Source organism: Amborella trichopoda, chromosome 12 (genome assembly GCF_054954075.1).
Source record: "Amborella trichopoda isolate Santa Cruz 75 chromosome 12, AtrichopodaSantaCruz75HAP2 v2.0, whole genome shotgun sequence".
In the NCBI taxonomy this organism is placed as follows: Eukaryota; Viridiplantae; Streptophyta; class Magnoliopsida; order Amborellales; family Amborellaceae; genus Amborella; species Amborella trichopoda.
The window spans coordinates 49,762,478-49,780,876 of NC_142347.1; the positions used below are offsets into that span (position 1 = coordinate 49,762,478).

The 18,399-nt window shown below is 34.8% G+C and overlaps 1 protein-coding gene across 7 annotated transcripts in view; it reads left to right on the plus strand.

Annotated features, from left to right (window-relative positions):
* The window catches only part of LOC18446846 (nucleoside hydrolase 3), a 39,292-nt gene that overhangs the window by 19,719 nt on the left and 1,174 nt on the right, over positions 1-18,399 (plus strand). The window contains exons 1-14 of one of the 7 annotated variants that reach the window (XR_016045486.1): positions 5,909-6,151; positions 7,281-7,345; positions 7,529-7,820; positions 9,066-9,245; positions 9,537-9,647; positions 11,920-12,255; positions 12,612-12,788; positions 12,959-13,243; positions 13,655-13,791; positions 14,608-14,805; positions 14,902-15,155; positions 15,762-15,966; positions 16,203-16,514; positions 16,702-17,017. Coding sequence is in view for 5 of the 7 variants with exons in the window: in XM_088853233.1 (XP_088709359.1) it covers positions 7,641-7,820; positions 9,066-9,245; positions 9,537-9,647; positions 11,920-12,255; positions 12,612-12,788; positions 12,959-13,243; positions 13,669-13,791; positions 14,608-14,805; positions 14,902-15,155; positions 15,762-15,966; positions 16,203-16,514; positions 16,702-16,980 (2,640 nt within the window). In the remaining 2 variants the exon portion in view is untranslated. Of the gene's footprint in view, positions 1-5,833; positions 6,409-6,577; positions 6,797-7,280; positions 7,346-7,528; positions 7,821-9,065; positions 9,246-9,536; positions 9,648-11,919; positions 12,256-12,611; positions 12,789-12,958; positions 13,244-13,654; positions 13,792-14,607; positions 14,806-14,901; positions 15,156-15,761; positions 15,967-16,202; positions 16,515-16,701; positions 17,018-18,399 lie in introns of those variants that run through there. The other 6 variants (XM_088853230.1, XM_088853232.1, XM_088853231.1 and 3 more) reach the window with 6 other exon arrangements.

Below are 18,399 nucleotides of genomic sequence, written 5' to 3' on the forward strand. Positions count from 1 at the left end.
AAGAGCTTGATTCACCAGTCTAATATTTATAATCCCCAATCCACCTTATTTCTTCAGGGTACATATTCCATCCCATCTAAGAAGATGGAACTTCTTCAACTCACAATTTGAGCCCCAGAGAAAATCATGTATCATTTTTTCGATCTTCTTTGAAACCGAAGCTGGTATATTAATTAGCGACATCCGATAGATTGAAAGATTGACCAAACATGACCTAGAAGAGTCACCCTTGCCCCCCAAAGATAAGTGCTTATGCTTCTACAGATCAAGTTTAAATTGAAATCTCTCAAGCACCTTACTCCAAACTGTGATGGATAACCTTGAATAAAAAATTGGTAGCCTCAGATAAGTAAGGGGAAAGGAACCCACTTTACACCCCATCACACTAGCCAAAGTTGCAGTCAAATCTAGCAATATTCTTAACCTGAAGGGGATTGGCATCACAACCATCCCGTACTTTTTTACCTTACCCATGCCTCTCTCTCCTCTATCCCTATCCCACCAAAATAGGAGCTCCAACATTGTATAAGTTCGGTCTGGCAGTAGTGCTCTGGCACTGTGTAAAGTGTGGTTCGACAGTAGGGCTCCGACATTGTGTAAAGTGTGGTCCGGCAGTAGGGTACCGGCACTGTGTAAAATGTGGTCCAACAGTAGGGCACTGTGTAAAGTGCGGTCTGACTATTGAAAAAGGCGGTCCGGCAGTTGCAAAGGACGGTTTGGGTTACTGGATTCCAAGGTTCCGCACTATGTAAAGGGAGGCTTGACACTAGATGTTGCTGGATTCCATGGTCGTCCATCCATTCCAATAAGAGCTCAGACCTCTCGTATAATAATTGTATAACATAAAACTCTCTGCTATGGATTAGGAAGATCGGCGCTGCCTTTTCCGTTTGTCCCTCACCCCCTGTCTTCCGCCACGGCTCATTCTCCAAGGTTCATTCTCCAAGGTTTCCCTTTTGTGCCCTCTCTGGCATTATGTAAAAGGTGGTCCGACAGTACTCAGTTTCGGTCCAGTAGTTTTTTTAGGGCAGTCCGATACTTGTGCGCTCCAACAATGTGATGGTGTGCTCCGGCAATGTGCTATTGGGGTACAAAAGTCAACGTCAAATCTGGCCAAAATGATTTTTGTGTATGAGAAGGGCATTTCTGTCTAAAAAAAATGAACTCTTCCTTTTGGAGATATTTACATAGAAAGTTTGTTTTGGAAAAAAAAAGAGATAAAGTTAGGTTGGGGTAAGTTGCATAGAAAAGATGGCCTTGAGGTTTTTTTTTTTTTTACTTTTCCCTATAATAGATGCTCTGCATCCGAGGAGGACAATAGTGCACATCAGGCGTATCATACACGAGACTCGTCATCGTGTAGTCACTCTTTTTGAAATGGCCCAATCCTCTTGAAGAGAGCATGCAATAAGACTGTTTACCCTTACTAAAAGGTCACAATCCCTGCGAGTTATTAACTTGTGAACTTGAGCAGCAGGGGGGTATGCCATTAGCTGCACTCAAAATATGAGTATTCTTTCCCTGCTTTTCTGCAAAGTCCTGAAATTTTGCATCTGAAGACTTGGAGTATAACCTTTTTGCACTAAAGTTATAGTATAGTACCCTTGCTCATTGAACATTACATTTTGTACATCTGGAGGCAAAGATCCAAATTTGGGGTGCTATATAAAAACTCTACTTTTTTTAATGTAAATTTGAGTAATTTCTAGAAAAAAATAAAGTAATTCGAATTGTTATTCCATAGTTTTTTAATGAAAAATTGGGGATGCTTTAGTTTTCATATTCCAAAGTTGGTATGAAACTCTGCAACTGTGAAGCCATCAAATGTAAAATTGGAGCATTGGAGTGTTATTTACCTACTCATAGTTCTAGAATATTTTATCAAAAAAGTATGGCGAATTGGCATTAGCATGTCCCAATGGCTAAGGGTGAAAATAGTTTTTTCTAACGGAAGGTATACTCTCTGATTGTATACTTTCCCCTTTATATTCTTAATTTATGGAAAGATAATATGAACATGCATGTGGCTCTTACCTACTTATTAAATAAGTTAAATGTAACTAAATTTTTTTGTAAAGAAAGCAAATGGGTGATGGTTTGACGATCATAGAAAAAAACGTTAGAGAAAGGAAGAAGCCTAAGCATGGGTGCTGGTTTTGATGGTCATATAAAAAAGGGTGCGGTTTGTATAGAGTCGAGGTTCTAAACAATCAAAGTAAAGTGCACCTTCAAATAGTATCAAGAAATGTGGTTTCAATACTAGAAATCTTTGTGATAGACTTAAAATATATCTTCATATTTAATTATAAAATTTAATACTTAAAAAATAGTTTGGTTCGAGCAATCTATGAAAATAGTTTTAAAAAATTGACCGTCCAAAAATGAGTCATAAGATGCATTATTTCTAAAACTTGAAATCTATTTTTTTCTCATGTCCATGCATTTTGATATCAAAATGATCAATTTGAGGATATTTGGGCATCAAAACGATCTCTTTTAGTGAAATTTTTCAGATGGGCTCTAATTTGATTGTTTAGAGCCTCGACTCTATTTTTTCTACAAAAAAAAACATGTACCCCTTTCTTATAAGAATGGAAAACATTTATATAAGAATGCAACCTTATAATGTAGAACTACGGATGCACCTCAAAAATCCTTTGGAAAGGGCAGTTTTAATGTTGAAAAATAAAAAGATTTTAAGTTTTAGAAATAATGCATTTTACAACATATTATTTAAACCGTCTATTTTCAAGATTTTCATATGTTTATAGATCCACTTCATTTTAACCATTTTTGAAATTTAAAATTTTATAATTAAATATAAAAATAATTTTGAAATAATCCTAAAAATATTTTACATCAAAATTATATACCTTGATAACATTTGAACGTGCAGATTGCCCCAACTGCACCCTATAATAGAGTTCCACTCTGGCCTAAAGGGACCTTATGAAACATATGTGCATTTCCAAAATTTGATGCAGACGGATACTCTATTATTTGGAACAATACGTAACCCCTACGACATTTTTTGTCCCCATAAAATGACGGAAATAGGACACAGAAGGCTTAAAATTCACGATTCCTTGGCCTGGTTAAAATTTATCCCAATAATGGAATTCTGCCTTGATTGGGCTGATTCCTGTATAAAGTGGCCTTCCTACGAATAAATTGGGAAAGGATCCCCAGAAGGAAGAACAATCTTAGTGACAATTATTGTCATGGTTGTCTATTTTCTATTGAATTTATTGGATTGTTACAAGAGTTTAATATATTATTTTTTAGAAAATAAATTTTATTAGGATTAGTAAATACTAATTCAGATTGTTCACTACTTAAAACATAAACATGTTAAAAATTGTGTAAATGATAAAGTTCACAACAATTGCAAAGTGTGACAAAGTTAAAACATCTGGAATCGTTGTCCATCTATTATCAATTTCTCGCGAATTGCTCTTTGTTTGATTTATTGATATTTTAGAGTTGTTTTAAGTGAAATGTTTCACTTAGTTTTGCTTTCAAATTACGCATAGTAATTGTGGTGGTATGGCAAGAAGTATTAAAATATCACGCAAGTTGACTTGAAGAGGATATTATCGGATTTAGTATCAGTTGTAGAATTTAATATTAAATAATTTTAATTATTATTCACAGTTGTCACTACCGGAACAATTGAGTAGCCTTTACTTTCCATCAGTTGACCACACGTGCACGATGCATAGTGCACCACCAGACACTACACATTAGCCATAGAGGCAAATGCTTTTATATATATATATATATATATATATATATATATATATATATATATAAATAATAATGATCATATGATATTTTTTTATATCTATGTATGTAGGATTCCAAAAAATTACTATTAAATTTGACGTAGATCTCTAAAAAAGTTATCACATTAATGTAGATTTGACTTTTCTAAAGATTTGTATCAAACTTAATGGTGATCATTTGGAATCATAAGACATGGGTATGGGGGGAGGGGTCTTATAGGATTATTACTTTTATATATATATATATATATATATATATATATATATATATATATATATAGAGTTAAGGAAATAAGTTGTACTTAAAAAACATACTAGATAAGGTTATTCTTTTGCTAGAAAACCTTAAAATTGGCCATCGCCACCTCGAGATTCATAGACATAATAAAAATGAGATTTCGAGTCTTAAAAATAGTTTATCTACTAACCCATTATCTATCTACTTTTAAGATTTTTTAATGTTTATAGATAGGCTTGATCCTTACTGTTTCTTAAACTTCAAATTTCTTAATCGAGAGAAATAATAGATTGCAGCATTGAAAATGATTTTCAGCATGGTTTTGGAGTACACCTTACTACAATACTAAGGTCGACACCTCATAGGGAAATGCACTTTTTCTTTGGAATAGGTGTACTCTATGATATGTAGGGAAATTGTTTTAGAAAAGTGCAAAGAAGCAATGCTATTCGTTGGCGCATCGGAGCGCGGGACCACGTAACCAACGTAGAAAGATGAACCTGCTCCGATTCGCCAACATGGCGAAAAAGTTGCCGCCCTTTTTATGACATGCACCACACCGAGCGAATCAAGAGAGAGAGAGAGAGAGAGCATTTATTTTCACTGTAGAGAGAAGTAAGAGTGACCTCCGGTGTGAGAGGAGAGAGAAAACTCCTATACTATGGGAGAGGAGAGGAGAGGAGAGAAAGCAACCTCCACTGCGAGAGAACAATCCTTTTATGACCAAATAGTGAGAGAGCAATGTTGTCACTTTCAGTCTTTTTTTTTTTATTTAATATAAATAAATTAGATATTTATAGATAAATATATAAAATAATTAAAATTTTAAAGTAAAATTTTTTTTTAAAAAAAATTATATAGATATTTACTTGTTTAAGCTGAATGGACTTAAAACACACTAAAGTAACAACACCAGGCTTTGAGTCATTTCGATCTAGACCTAAAAATCCATGGCTTCAATCTCTTCAAAAGGAAGCAAATTTGACAATACTGAACGAGTGAGTGAGAGAGAGAAAGAAAGAAACCTCCTATATTACAGAGAGGAGAGATCTCCACTATGAGAGCCCTTTCATGACATGCACCAACTCGATAACTAAATGACAGAGAGATCGGACCACTAGAGTAAGTCCACTAAGTTGACAATTGTTGGGCAAGCCACCAATTCAACTCGATAACGAATGAGAGGGAGATCGGACCACTATGTTGACAATTGTTGGGCAAGCCACCACCAATTCAGTGTGGATATGGCACCCTAAACCCACGATTAGGACGGGGGATATTATAATAATAATAACAATAATGGATAGCTTTTCTCTTATTTTATTGGGTATCCCAACGTTCTCTCTCCTCTTCACTTTTACTTTTTTTTGTTTTTTTTTTTTTTTTTTGAACTTTTCAAGAGCTAGCCACCTTACCCTTTTTGTAGGTTTGACCAACGCCTACCTTTCTTTGATGTACTTAATGACCTATAATCTTTATTTATATATGTTAAAAAAGCATTTGAGAAATAATTCTTTTCATTTTCCAAAAATAAAAATTAGAAAGTAGTATACATAATTTCTCTAGCTTCTATGTAGGGTGCATAAAAATATTAATGGGTTTATGGTATAGCACAAGCAACTTTGAAAATTGGGGTTTCGGACTTGAAATTTTGCATCTAGGCAATGAATAAAAAAATAGTTAAATTTACATAAAATAAAGGAGAAAATGATGATATCTTTATTAGTGGATGGTCCATGTAAGAAATTAAAAATAGATAGAAAGAAATAATTTTTAGACCTCTTTATTAAATTTGTTAATTTGTTCAGTATTTGGGTTGCAGTGTGAGTAAGGGGAATAGAGCGAATTGTAGCAGGCATGCATGCATAATTAGAAGAAGAGAGAGATGGTTTGGAAAAGGCACGAGTACCTATGCATATGCATGTGCAGAGTGACAGAAAATAAGGGAAGCCATACATGTATTTACCCTAAAGTCTTGGAACAAATGAAATTTAGTTTATGCGTACGGCAACGAGATGGAGAGATGTTCGCTGATTGGATGGTCGCAGATGGCACCATTTGTCCTACTCTTTGTCGAGTAGATCAGACTGCTCTACTTTTGTCCTCGTGGTCTCCCTCTCTTGAAAAAGTCAGCTTTCCTTGTCCCTCTTTATCCCGTTTCCTTGCTTCTCCATGGCCCTGCCTTGTCTAATCTGTATACTTCATTCACTTATTTAAAAAAATTTCAACTCTCTGAATACGATACGTTTTCTCAAACGAGATTCTGTTTTTTCACATTAAGCTATAGCCTTCTTCAATCCTCTAGAGAGAGGAAGAAAGAGGGAGAGAGTACACATAAAACAAGAAGCACTCTGCATCATTCACAGGACTGCTCTGCTGCATTATGTAATTATTTTTATCATCTTTTCTTCTCACCATACACCTTTTTCTCCCCGTGCTTTGAGTTTTAGCCACGGGCTTCTTTGATTGATCATCTGGGTCTCCATTAATTGTTGATGATGTGCTTTAGAGCTCCATCTACTCTGTTATTATTATTATATCTATGAACAACTAATCTCTATTCTTGCACTTTGACTCGATATCTTGGTTTCTGCTGGTTCATACTCTGGTTTAGTGGACACCATTCATAAGTTTTTTACATCATCATGCATGGTGGAGCTGTTCAATTAGAAAGAATGTCTAACTGGGTCCTAAATTTTTGCATCTTGTGATGGATTTTGAATTGTGTTCACATTTAAAAGGGAATTGGCTTTAGCTCCTTGGCAATCTTTGGGTTAGCCGTACTTTCACCCCATGAATTTGTTTAAATTTTACAGTTTGGCTCGATGTGAATTGCATTGTGGGTCTAAAACTTGTTTTCATTCTCCATTTTATATATTCTGAATTACTCAATTAGGTATTACTTGTGTTTTGCTACATCAGAGGAGTATACTTGGTTGCTTGATGCAACAATTAGGGAATCATGGATTGTGATATTGTTTGAGATATGCCGTTTGAATAGATCCATAACACATTTACAGGGTGCGGATGCTTAGATTATAATCTGAACATGCTTATTCTATATTAGTTCGAAACTAGAAGACCATAAAGCCATGCAATTTGTTATAATTTTATCTGCATGAGAAGAAGAGAAGTTTATGTGCTAGTTTGATGACTGCAAAGCATCCACAAAAAACACAGGCTCATTATTAGAAGTGGGAACTTATATCCATATTACTATGCGGGTGAGATCTTACTTTTTATGTTGCCATTTGAAGGATCCCTTGATTAGAATGGTGCCTGCAATAGTAAAAGAGATCTCTTCACTCATAAATCAATTTAAGTAAGAACCTTCCCATTAAGTGTATTGACTTTTTTAAAGTTGGATAATTTTGATACATTCATTTTTTCTAGTATGTTTTCTGTTCTCAACACGGTCTTTATTGTATTTATTCTTGATAAATCTTGATGAAATGATTGAAACAACCATAATGCATTTACTACTATTTGTTTTCATCCTTTCCAGGATGACGGTCATCATAACAGATTCAGTCGCATGGCTGAAGGACTAGCACTTTTCCAAGTTGATGTGATTTTTGGGGGGGACGTTTGATTGAGGAAATTTTGGGGGTGTCTATATGCAAAAAAGAGCCATGAGATTTTCTTTGATACTACTTCTAATTTCCTTCTTAAGTTTGGAAACCAGTGCTGCATACACAAAGCCACGTCAGATTCTTTTGGATACAGATGTAGATACCGATGATTTTTTTGCCATTTTCTATCTTCTAAAGCAGAATAGATCGGAGATCAATTTGAAGGTTGGTTTCTACTTGAATTTGGTTTTCTATTACTGTGTTATTCCTTGAAACATGAAATTCCACTACTTGCTTCTTGCACAACCTATGTGAAATTAATCCTCATACAGGATTGGAACGAAGGCCTAATAAAACGCTATTTCACTTTCCTGCCTTTCACTGAACTTTTCACAAGCACAATTTACTCTTAACTTTGCACATGGAATTTTATTTCCACCTCTCTCTCTCTCTCTCTCTCTCTCGCTCTCTCTCTCTCTCTCTCTCTTTTTCTCTCTCTTTCTCTCTCTCTCTCTTATTGTATGAGTATTTCACCTCATATGAGTCTTGTATGAGTATTTCACCTCTGTCTCTTATTGTATGAGTATTTCACCTCTGTCTCTTATTGTATGAGTATTTCACCTCTGTCTCTCTCTCTCTTTTTCTTTCTCTTTCTCTCTCTTATTGTATGAGTATTTCATCTCTGACTCTCTCTCTCTTTCTCTCTCTCTTTCTCTCTTTCTCTCTCTCTTTCTCTCTCTCTCTTTCTCTCTCTTTGTCTCTCTCTCTCTCTTTCTCTCTCTCTTTATCTCTCTCTTTCTCTCTGTCTCTCTCTCTCTCTCTTTCTCTCTCTCTCTCTCTCTTATTGTATGAGTATTTCACCTCGTATGAGTATTTTCATGCAACATGCTGTAGTTAATACTCCTATCCTGAGTAAAGGATGGTTGCTATTTCTATACCAGTTTGCTTTTATTACTTGTCTTTACCTATTTGAAGAATGCAGCAAACCCAAGTTATCAAGACTAGATGGGTCCCCTACCAATCTGTGCTTTGGATAGTACAGTCCAAAGCAATAATTAGGTTTGGTAAAAAACCGGTCAAAACTAATGTTTGACCATACTTGTCTTAACTGGTTAGATCGGTGGCTAAATATAGTTGATCAATTATTTTGTAAAATATTGCATTTTTAAACTATTTTTCCTCTATTTTTTCTCAAATTTTGTCCAATTGGTCAGTCCAGTTTTCACTGTACCAGACCCATCTTTGGCTTGGTTTGTCAGAAACTTTTCATTTAGTGAAATTGTGGCTAGGGATTCTGTGTAACTTTCACAGTTCAACTTGAAGAATCTAATCCCTTTAGAAAAGCACCAGTTTCTAAGCAAAAAATAGACTTTCTAAATGAATTGGTATGGAAAAGCTCTTGAATTCTATTATTTAGTTTCTTTGTTATAGAGAAAATACTGGTTATCTTCAAATACATCACCCATGCAGGCAATAACTGTCAATGCAAATGCGTGGACTGATGCTGGACATGCTGTTAATCAAGTATATGACATCCTATATATGATGGATCGTGATGACATAGCAGTTGGAGTTGGAGGTGAAGGTGGGATATTATTTGATGGAACCATACTCCCAAATGTTGGTGGATATGCTTCCATAATTGAACAGGTCTGATATTATTATCATTTGGTTGCTCCAATAGGCTCCAAGGCACCATGAGAATGCATATAAATTATACTTGGGTGTGATTTCCTCATCAGAAACTTGAATTTTACTACCGACCCATTATTCCTACATCAAACCTTGTCGTTCTATCATATTGAATAATTGATTTATCCTTATCACATGGCATTTATTAGTGATCAGGATGTATGATTCTGATTGTTTGCAGTGATTTGAGCCACAAATATGAAACTTATTTCATGCTTCTAGGTGTTCTAACACTGTAATATTCAACAGGGAATATCAACAGTTGCTGGTTGCCGATACAGGCAGGCTATCCCCCCAGGACTTGGAGGACGGTTAGATATTGACACCAACTATGGCGTGCGAAAGAATTTCCTTCCACAGGTATGAATCCAGTTCTATAGGTAAAATTTTCTTTGGTCCTTATGAGGTTGTATGGAAGCAAATTTAGGACATATCTTGGGCACAATCCATCGTAACTTCTGGAAATTAATTTCACATTTTCTTAAAAAGTCAAATAAAAACATATTCAAACTTTTTTTAACAATGAAACTCATCGTTGGATTTATTTTCTGAGTACGTCATTTCTATTCATTGTTGTTTGGCCTTCATTGGGTTGATTTAATGGGTGTCCCACTGGATAAGTTCATTATAAACTTGCCTGAACCAATCTATCTTTTAGGCTTTATCTGGAAAGAGATACCTGAATTCCACGTCAAATGAAAACTGATTCTGGGGTTTCGGGAGTAACATTGAACTAGAAGACAGCTCAATTGGATAAAATTCTTGTTTTGACTCTATGTTGACTAGCATATGTTCTTTTGAAACTTACTCTAGTGACAGTGGGTTTGAGATCGAATATTAGCTAATAAGACATTTCAGGAAAACTTTGTGGTTGCCATTGGTTTTTGTGGTGGCGCTAGACGTTGACATGATTTAAGATCCATGCCAGGACTTAAAACTTTTGAACCTTTGAAAGGGTAAACAATTGCTGCAAGATTGTTAGTAATGCGGATTAAAGGTGGTGCATGGAAACATTGGGAAAGTAGAGAACATATTGAACAGTATGAGATGTTTGGGTGTTGGTTAAATTAGTTTTTCTAGCAAAATGCCATCCAAAAATCATTCTTCTATTATTTATTAAGTCGCATGGTTTGAGAACTCTATATCCATTCTTTAGTGGTGAAATCCATCATTATCATACAGATAAGTACATCATACTTTTGCAAACCATGCCAAATATTTGCATTCTTTCAGATTAACTCACTTTAAGATTTAAAGGAACCAAGTTTGAAAATGTGGTAGCATTAAATTTGGTTCTTACAAAAATCACGCATGGCAATATCATGGTGTCTTGAATTAGAAATATGAACCAGAATGTAAAATTCCGAACAATCAAATGAGGTTCCATGGAGAATTCACTCAGTCTCGGTTGCTTAGGGCATAGTCCATGGCCTTGCCTTATCACATTCCCTTCATGATACTCAATAAGAGTTTGGAAGATGTGGGCTCATACAACACTAGGTCACAGAGACAGCTAGAGTTTTAAAGGGATCAACATCTTGTCAACTAAAAGGGATCAACAAATGCCCAGTACAGTACATGGTTGCTGCCTAAGAAAGAGGAGTCATATGCCCATCTCCATGGCCTAGCTGTGGACTAACCTATGATACATCAGAAAGTTTCACATTTGAACATTTTCTGTATTTTTTTTTTTTTTTTTGCAATGCAAAAGATAAACCATTTGACAGATAGTATAAATCTTTCAATACTCAAATACTATATATAGTCTCTCTTTTGTTTTTTCTTTCGTATTCATCTTTCTTTGGGTTAAATCTCTACGCAGAAAACCAGGCATATACATGAAGCGACTAAATTAACAGTGGAAAGATGGCGTGCAATGTATATAGATTATCAAGTAACACCCATTTATATAGCATTGATTATTTATTCCATGTTGATTTTGATGTATAATAACTAACAAAAAAGCAGAAATTCCTAATGTCCAAATATGTGAAAGAAAATAATACTAAAACAGGACTTGATATTGAACAAAGAACAAACAACCTATTTTAATTACACCAACATTTTCATTTACACAGATAATGGTGAGTAGAATGGCATTTTGATAAGGGTGTGTGACAAGTTGGAACTGACCACCGCATTTCTTGTTCGGAATGACATTGGGATAGGAGATTAACCACTGCAACATGCATTCCCAGAGACAGATATATACGGAATGGCTCTAATCGAAGGGCCTCAGCGAGAAACTAACACACTCAATTGATAAAAACAGTATAAACAATTTTTTACAACATGCACATTCATCACCTTTCTCATTCCAATTATTTTGTAAGAAACCAATACTTTCCAGCAACCCTCTACCACCCTTTCAATATTTCAATATTTCTTGTCAAAAGGTGACAAACAATTTGACCATATATTGATTGTTTAAGAAGAATAGATATGGCAGGCTTCGTTTCTTCTTTTACTGTTGACTTGGAAGGGTTCCCATAAAGACAACTTGAGAAAATAAAAATTAATCTGTTCCATGAATCACATAATGCTTTGTCCGTTTGCACAACCAAGTTCAGGTACTTGCATGTGGCATGCCTATTATTTGAAGAGAAGTAATGGGTTTCTTTTTTGCAAGCAGGGAAGCAGACACTATTCACCTATGAGGCAACCAACCGCACAAGAAGTAATGATTGATACAATATCTGCAGGTCCAACTACAGTGTTCATTATAGGAGCACATACCAATCTTGCTATTCTCCTTATGAGTCATCCTCATTTGAAGAGAAATATTGAACATATTTTTGTCATGGGAGGCGGTATTAGGTCAAAAAATCCCACTGGCTGTTGTCCCAAAACAGCCAACTCCTCTTGTATGCCTGCACAGTGTGGTGACCATGGCAACTTGTTTACTGGATATACTAGCAACCCATATGCAGAGTTTAATGTATTTGGAGATCCCTTTGCTGCATACCAGGTAAATTTATATGATGGCTGGACATGATCTCTGTACACCACTTGTTGTTTTTTTAAAAGGTATAGGTCTGTAGATTTAATGCATGTTATTTGGAAGGAATGGTTCTCATGAAAGTTGCATGTATTTTTTATTTTTTACCATGTAGTTCCCCACATTATGACTTCGAATTTTCATAATGTTAGCTACATTGCTTGAAGAGACTCAGGCGTTGCTGTATTGAATTGATTCCCATCCTTTTTGGACTGTTAACTGTTGCTATAGGAGATCTTTCCTGCTCCAGCACTCGTTATTGATGCCAGCACTTGAGAATTACGAGTATATGGTTTTCTGATCACAGTTCTTCATGTGGGTTGCAGGTTTTCCATTCTGGGATCCCTATAACACTAGTCCCATTAGATGCAACAAATACAATTCCAATCACTAAGGAATTCTTCATGAATTATGAAGAATGGCAGAACACCTATGAAGCACAATACTGTTTCCAGTCCTTGAAATTTGCCCGTGATACTTGGTTCAATGATGCATTTTTTACGGTACTTTCCAAGGAAGATGTTTCTTCCAGTGGGTTATGTTCTTTCACAAGAAAACAGGAAATTGGTCTCCTTATGTATAGCTCTAATATTTTATTGTTGAATTTCGACTGATCAATAAAATTAAGACAATAAATTATCTTGACTTACATCCCATTGAAAATTACTTGCAGAGCTATTTTATGTGGGATTCATTTACATCAGGTGTAGCAGTGTCAATCATGCAAAATGGGCACATCAATAGCGGGGAAAATGAATTTGCTGACATGGAATATAGAAATATCACAATTGTTACATCAAATATACCCTATGGAGTACATGATGGTTCCAATCCTTTCTTTGATAATCGTGATATTCCAAAATTCAATTTGCAGAAAGATGGGGTTCATAGTGGTCATGTTCAGATGGGACTTCTAGATCCATTTTGCCTTGTAAAGAATGGGAAAGGAAGCTGCAAGGTACATAGTTATAATGTTACGTCACTGAGTTTCCCTTTATGTTCCTTCTCTTAATAAAATTCTATATCAGAAAATATTTTTGAATGCTTTTAGAAGCTCATCCGGCTACAGGAATCATGGTTACTTGATGGGCATCAATGATAAAATACCTATGCCATTTTTTATGATGTATTCTAGCTTTTCGTAATATTATGCATAATTACAATCTTAGGATTTTCACAATAATTGTGACGAATTTAGTTTGAAATATGACTTCCATTTGAGTTAAAGGTCAAGCTGGAGTTATTTATAAGGTAGTGTACAATTTGAATCTTACGTAACACATTTTTTTGTAGGCCATACTGATATTTAGACATGCATTAGAACGTGTTGTTTTTCGAAATTATTCATATGTTCTAAACTGTTTGTCAGTTCATTATAATCAGGACGCTTACACTGAGGAGGTCACTGGCCGTGAAGCAGTACTTGTACTTGTTGCAACAAAAGCAAAACCAAACAAAGATATCAATAGTACATTGAATAGAGAATTTTTCAAAAGCTTTTTGGAGGTAATTATCTGGACATATTGGTTGTTCTTGTTCTACCTATTTGTTTGGATGCCCTTGGGTCATGGTATAGTATTCTTCTCGCATTAAAATGTAACTATCATTACATGTCTACTGTTTGCTTATGTTTTATTAAACAAAAAATGATGTATAACAATGTAATGAAACAATACCATGGATTAACAGAATGGAATCAATGAATAGTACTATCTTATATTCAGCATTTGTGGCTCTAGTAAAGAATAGGGAAATGGCATTTCCAAGTATACCTCTGGCTGAATTGGGAGACTTTGAATAACTCGTATTCTTTTTATTTGACTGAGTGCTTTGTTATTATTGTTTCTGGGGTGAGCTTAAAACTCTTTTTGTTTGTGCTTGAAAAACTTGAGAGTGCTTTTCATTGTCCTCATAGATAGTAGTATTAAATTGAGCAACACAAATAATTACGTGAGCTTGTATCTGTACATGGGAATGTCTTCTCACCACTGCCTTTTTTTTAATAGAACTATGTACTTTGCATTCTAATCCAAGTTTCTTTATTTAAGAAAATGTATTTGACTTTGTTGACAGCGATGAATCCAGTGATTCTCAGCTAGTTTCTCCTGCTCTAAATTGTAATCCTGCATCCATCAGCGAATCAAATTTTTTTGTTGGTTTTGTTCTTTAAAGAAAAAAAAATTGCTTTAAATGCTCTTTCTGTTTTCTTTAATGCTCTTCATTTTATTATGGAATTAGATGATTCTTGATATTAGTCTAAAGAATTCTATGTTTTTTATGTTTGCATTTGAAGCATATGTCACTGGCTTCTATGGATTGCAGGTCCTGAATGCCCCTTTCCAAAGTGGGCGATTTAACTTTACCACACAATTTCCCTTTTACAAAAATGTCTTGTACAAGCCAAATTTGGGGGCACATAATTTGGGGAAGCCTGTTATATTGGACATGGATATGAGTGCTGGGGATATTGTAGCTCTCATATATCTTCTTAAAGTACCAGTGGAAATTATTGAACTTAAGGTATTGGCTCTTTGGTTTATTTTAGCATTCACTAATATATACCTTTCCTTGCTTTAGCCAAGCAATTAAGTAACAGAAAAATGTATCTCTTGTCAGGGAATACTTGTGAGTGCAACTGGTTGGGCAAATGCTGCAACAATCGATATCATCTATGATGTACTCCATATGATGGGACGTGATGACATTCCAGTTGGTTTGGGGGATTTCTTTGCACTTGGGCAAGCTAATCCATCTATGTCAGCTGTTGGGGAATGCAAATATAGCCAAGCAGTTCCATATGGAAGTGGGGGATTTCTTGATTCTGACACTCTATTTGGACTTGCCCGTGATTTGCCACGAAGTCCTCGAAGGTAATGGCAGTATGATCTTAGAGTGTATGGGATACTCTTTTGTTATTTTTTCATACGTTGTGTTTAGGCATTTTAGTTACTTCCAGATTTCACATTGACACAATTTTATGAAGTTATGAAACTTTAATTTTTCAATAGTTTCCTTGGTATGCAACTCTTTAATGTTTGATTGGCCTTGACCTCATATATGTTACTCCGATTCCAGTCAGAATCAATTTCCCTTCCTAGTGCTTGCTATATGTTCTAACATCATTATCAAGTATAGAAAGAAAAGCATATTTATCAAGTTCCAAGAAAATGCAATTGCATTACCTAGTGATCTGTGATCAAAGTTTGGTGTTGGTCTTTTTCAAGTGGTGTGAAATTATAAAGATGAAGAACTGAGTAAAATTTTAGACCCCAAAATCTACGTAATCTAAATTTTGCTGTTAGTGAACTGCTTTATGTTCCAAATTTGTAAGAGTTCTAACAAGTCGATCTTTTGGATTACAGAAATCCATGATATACTGATTCCTAAAACAATCCCAAGACTATGGTACTAAGTTGGCAGCTAATTATCCTGTGCACTATACTTCTAACTGATCCATGCGTGTCATCATGTTTCAGGTATACAGCTGAGAACTCTGTGCTGTTCGGGGCACCAAGGAACACTGACCACCCTGAACTGAGGCAACCACGTGCATCTGAAGTTTGGCAGTCTATTAAAAATAGTCTTGATGGAGGATCTAAAGTCACAGTGTTAGTGAATGGACCTATGACTAATTTGGCTAACATTTTTCGTTCCAATAAAAATGCAACGTCTGTAATTGAGGTTGGTGGTTTACTAGTACTGTTGCTCTCACATTTGTTTTTCGTAAATAGCAACAAAACTGTGCAAAGGCAAAAAAATTTATGGATCTTTTATTTTCTCTCCCTGTGGTAAATGGAAATATTGACACATTTTTTGTCTCCTTCATTCTTATGATATTGATTGTAACTGCAATGTAGAATTTATTTCTATATGAGCATTGTGATGTTAGCAACTCCATTCTTTTCTCTCTATCACAGAAAATATACTTTGTCGGAGGGCAGATAATTGAGAGCGATAAGGAACGGAGGGGGAACGTGTTCAGCATTCCTTCAAATGAGTACGCAGAGTTCAATGTGTTTTTGGATCCTATGGCCACTAAGGAAGTTTTTGAATCGAAACTTGATATCACCCTCGTAACTCTAGATGTTCAAACCAATGTTTCTTCCTTTTCGACAATCCTTAATAAATTGGAGTTGGCCAAGAAGAAGACCCCCGAAGCCATGTTTGTTCGCCGCTTGCTTTCGAGGCTTTACCATTTACAACAAAAGCATCGCCATTACCAACACATGGTAAAGAGTCATGTGTTACATTTATAAATTTTAAAAAAATTTACATGATATGTATCCCTGATTTGCTCAGTTTTGTAGTTATAAACCTCAACATTAGTACATATCAAAAACCACTTTTTTGGTATCACTGCTATGTCCTTTTAGTTCACGATTTCTCCTGATTCTATCATCTCTCGTTTTGGTCTAGGATATATTCTTGGGAGAAATCCTTGGAGCAGTGGCCTTGGTTGATGATCCACTCCTAAAAGCAACAACCCAAGTGAAAAAAATAACAGTCATGGCCTCTGGTGATGTCTCAACTGATGGGAAGATGAACATTGATGGAGAAAATGGAAGCTTGGTTAATGTTTTGGAGAGCTTGGACCCATCTGCATATTATGATCATTTCACAAATTTGATGACTATTCAAAATCAGTCAGCTGTCATAAGTAGCTTCTCAGAGCAAAAAAGACTATGGAGTAGTTGAAATTATGACCCCAAGTAACAAGCCCTCTTGTTGACGGGTAAAGTGTTCCTTAAATTACACCATACCTTTTTCTTTTTGTTTTTTTTATAACTATTATTCATTTATTGTAACATAATTACAGGTGTTAATTCTTTTACTTGTTCTTCCTATTTTACATCTAGTGAGAGGTTGAACCATAGTTAGAAAAACCCCACTTGAAACTCATCTTCCTTAAAAATATTTCAATTGACTGATTATTTAAAAATGTTTTGAAGGTGTGATTTTCAAAATAACTTAAAAAAAAGGACTCTTCTTTTGAGGAAAATGCAATATTGACACAATATATCATCTTTAAAAAATTGCTTAGCCTTCTTTGTTATTGTCCAAAATCAAATGATATTACTCCCCTCGCACACCAACATGGTATTGTATTGCTTTATTATTTGTTTACTTATATTTTAAACTGAAACTTTTATCCTTTTTAATTGAAAAATTACAATGATGTGCCCTACCCCTACATGTGTATGCACAAATACCCATCTATAAACCCATTTGTTTAACTCTTTTTTAATAAGTCAAATCCAAACAAATAACATTTTTTTAACTCAAATGATTTTCTGGAGATCCATTCCCATAAAAAAAATTCGTTTGAATGATCTTTATTGATCAATTCTCTCTTACCCCTTTTTTTAGGGCATCTTTTTGGACCAAAACCTAATTAATAATTTAATTTTGCGGCTTATAAATGTATTGCCATTACATGTGTTGCTAACTATGAGTTGGTAATAGTCGAGGATTGCTGAAAAAATTCAGTCCTTTCTAGGTAAATAACGAAGTTAAACTTTCTTCAATATTCCTCAACTCCCTCTCTTCTACATACTATTAGTGTGATAGCATACTAACTATTTTTAATATTAATATTCTTCTCCTCATCATTATCATCTAGGTCTTGGATTCTCTTTCTATATTTTTTTGATGAATTTTATGCAGTGGCATATTCAATTATTTCTGGTACTGTTGTGTTTTCTTATAAAAATATTTACCTTTAGGAAAAATGTATATCTAGCTTCGGAAAAAGTTAGGTAAAAGGCCCTTCAGCTGAAAGGAATTTTAACTCCATATTCCTTTTGTTCCTGTCAAGAGAGTCATTGTTTTAAGTGTGGAATCTTTATCAAGTCTTAATGATGAATTATCATAAAAATTTTCCATTTATCACCATATTATCACAATAAATTGAATGCTGCTAATATCCTTTAACTTTTGCTAAATACAAGTTGCTATGGCATGTCTAATTAAACCAGAGCAAAAAGGAAAACTGATATGATATTAATATTAATTACCCACCTAAAGAAAATAGTACTAGTGAAATGTTCTTCAATATTTCTTCCAAACTTTTTTTTCCTGGTTATGTTCTTTATTTTATCTTATATGTATCTTATC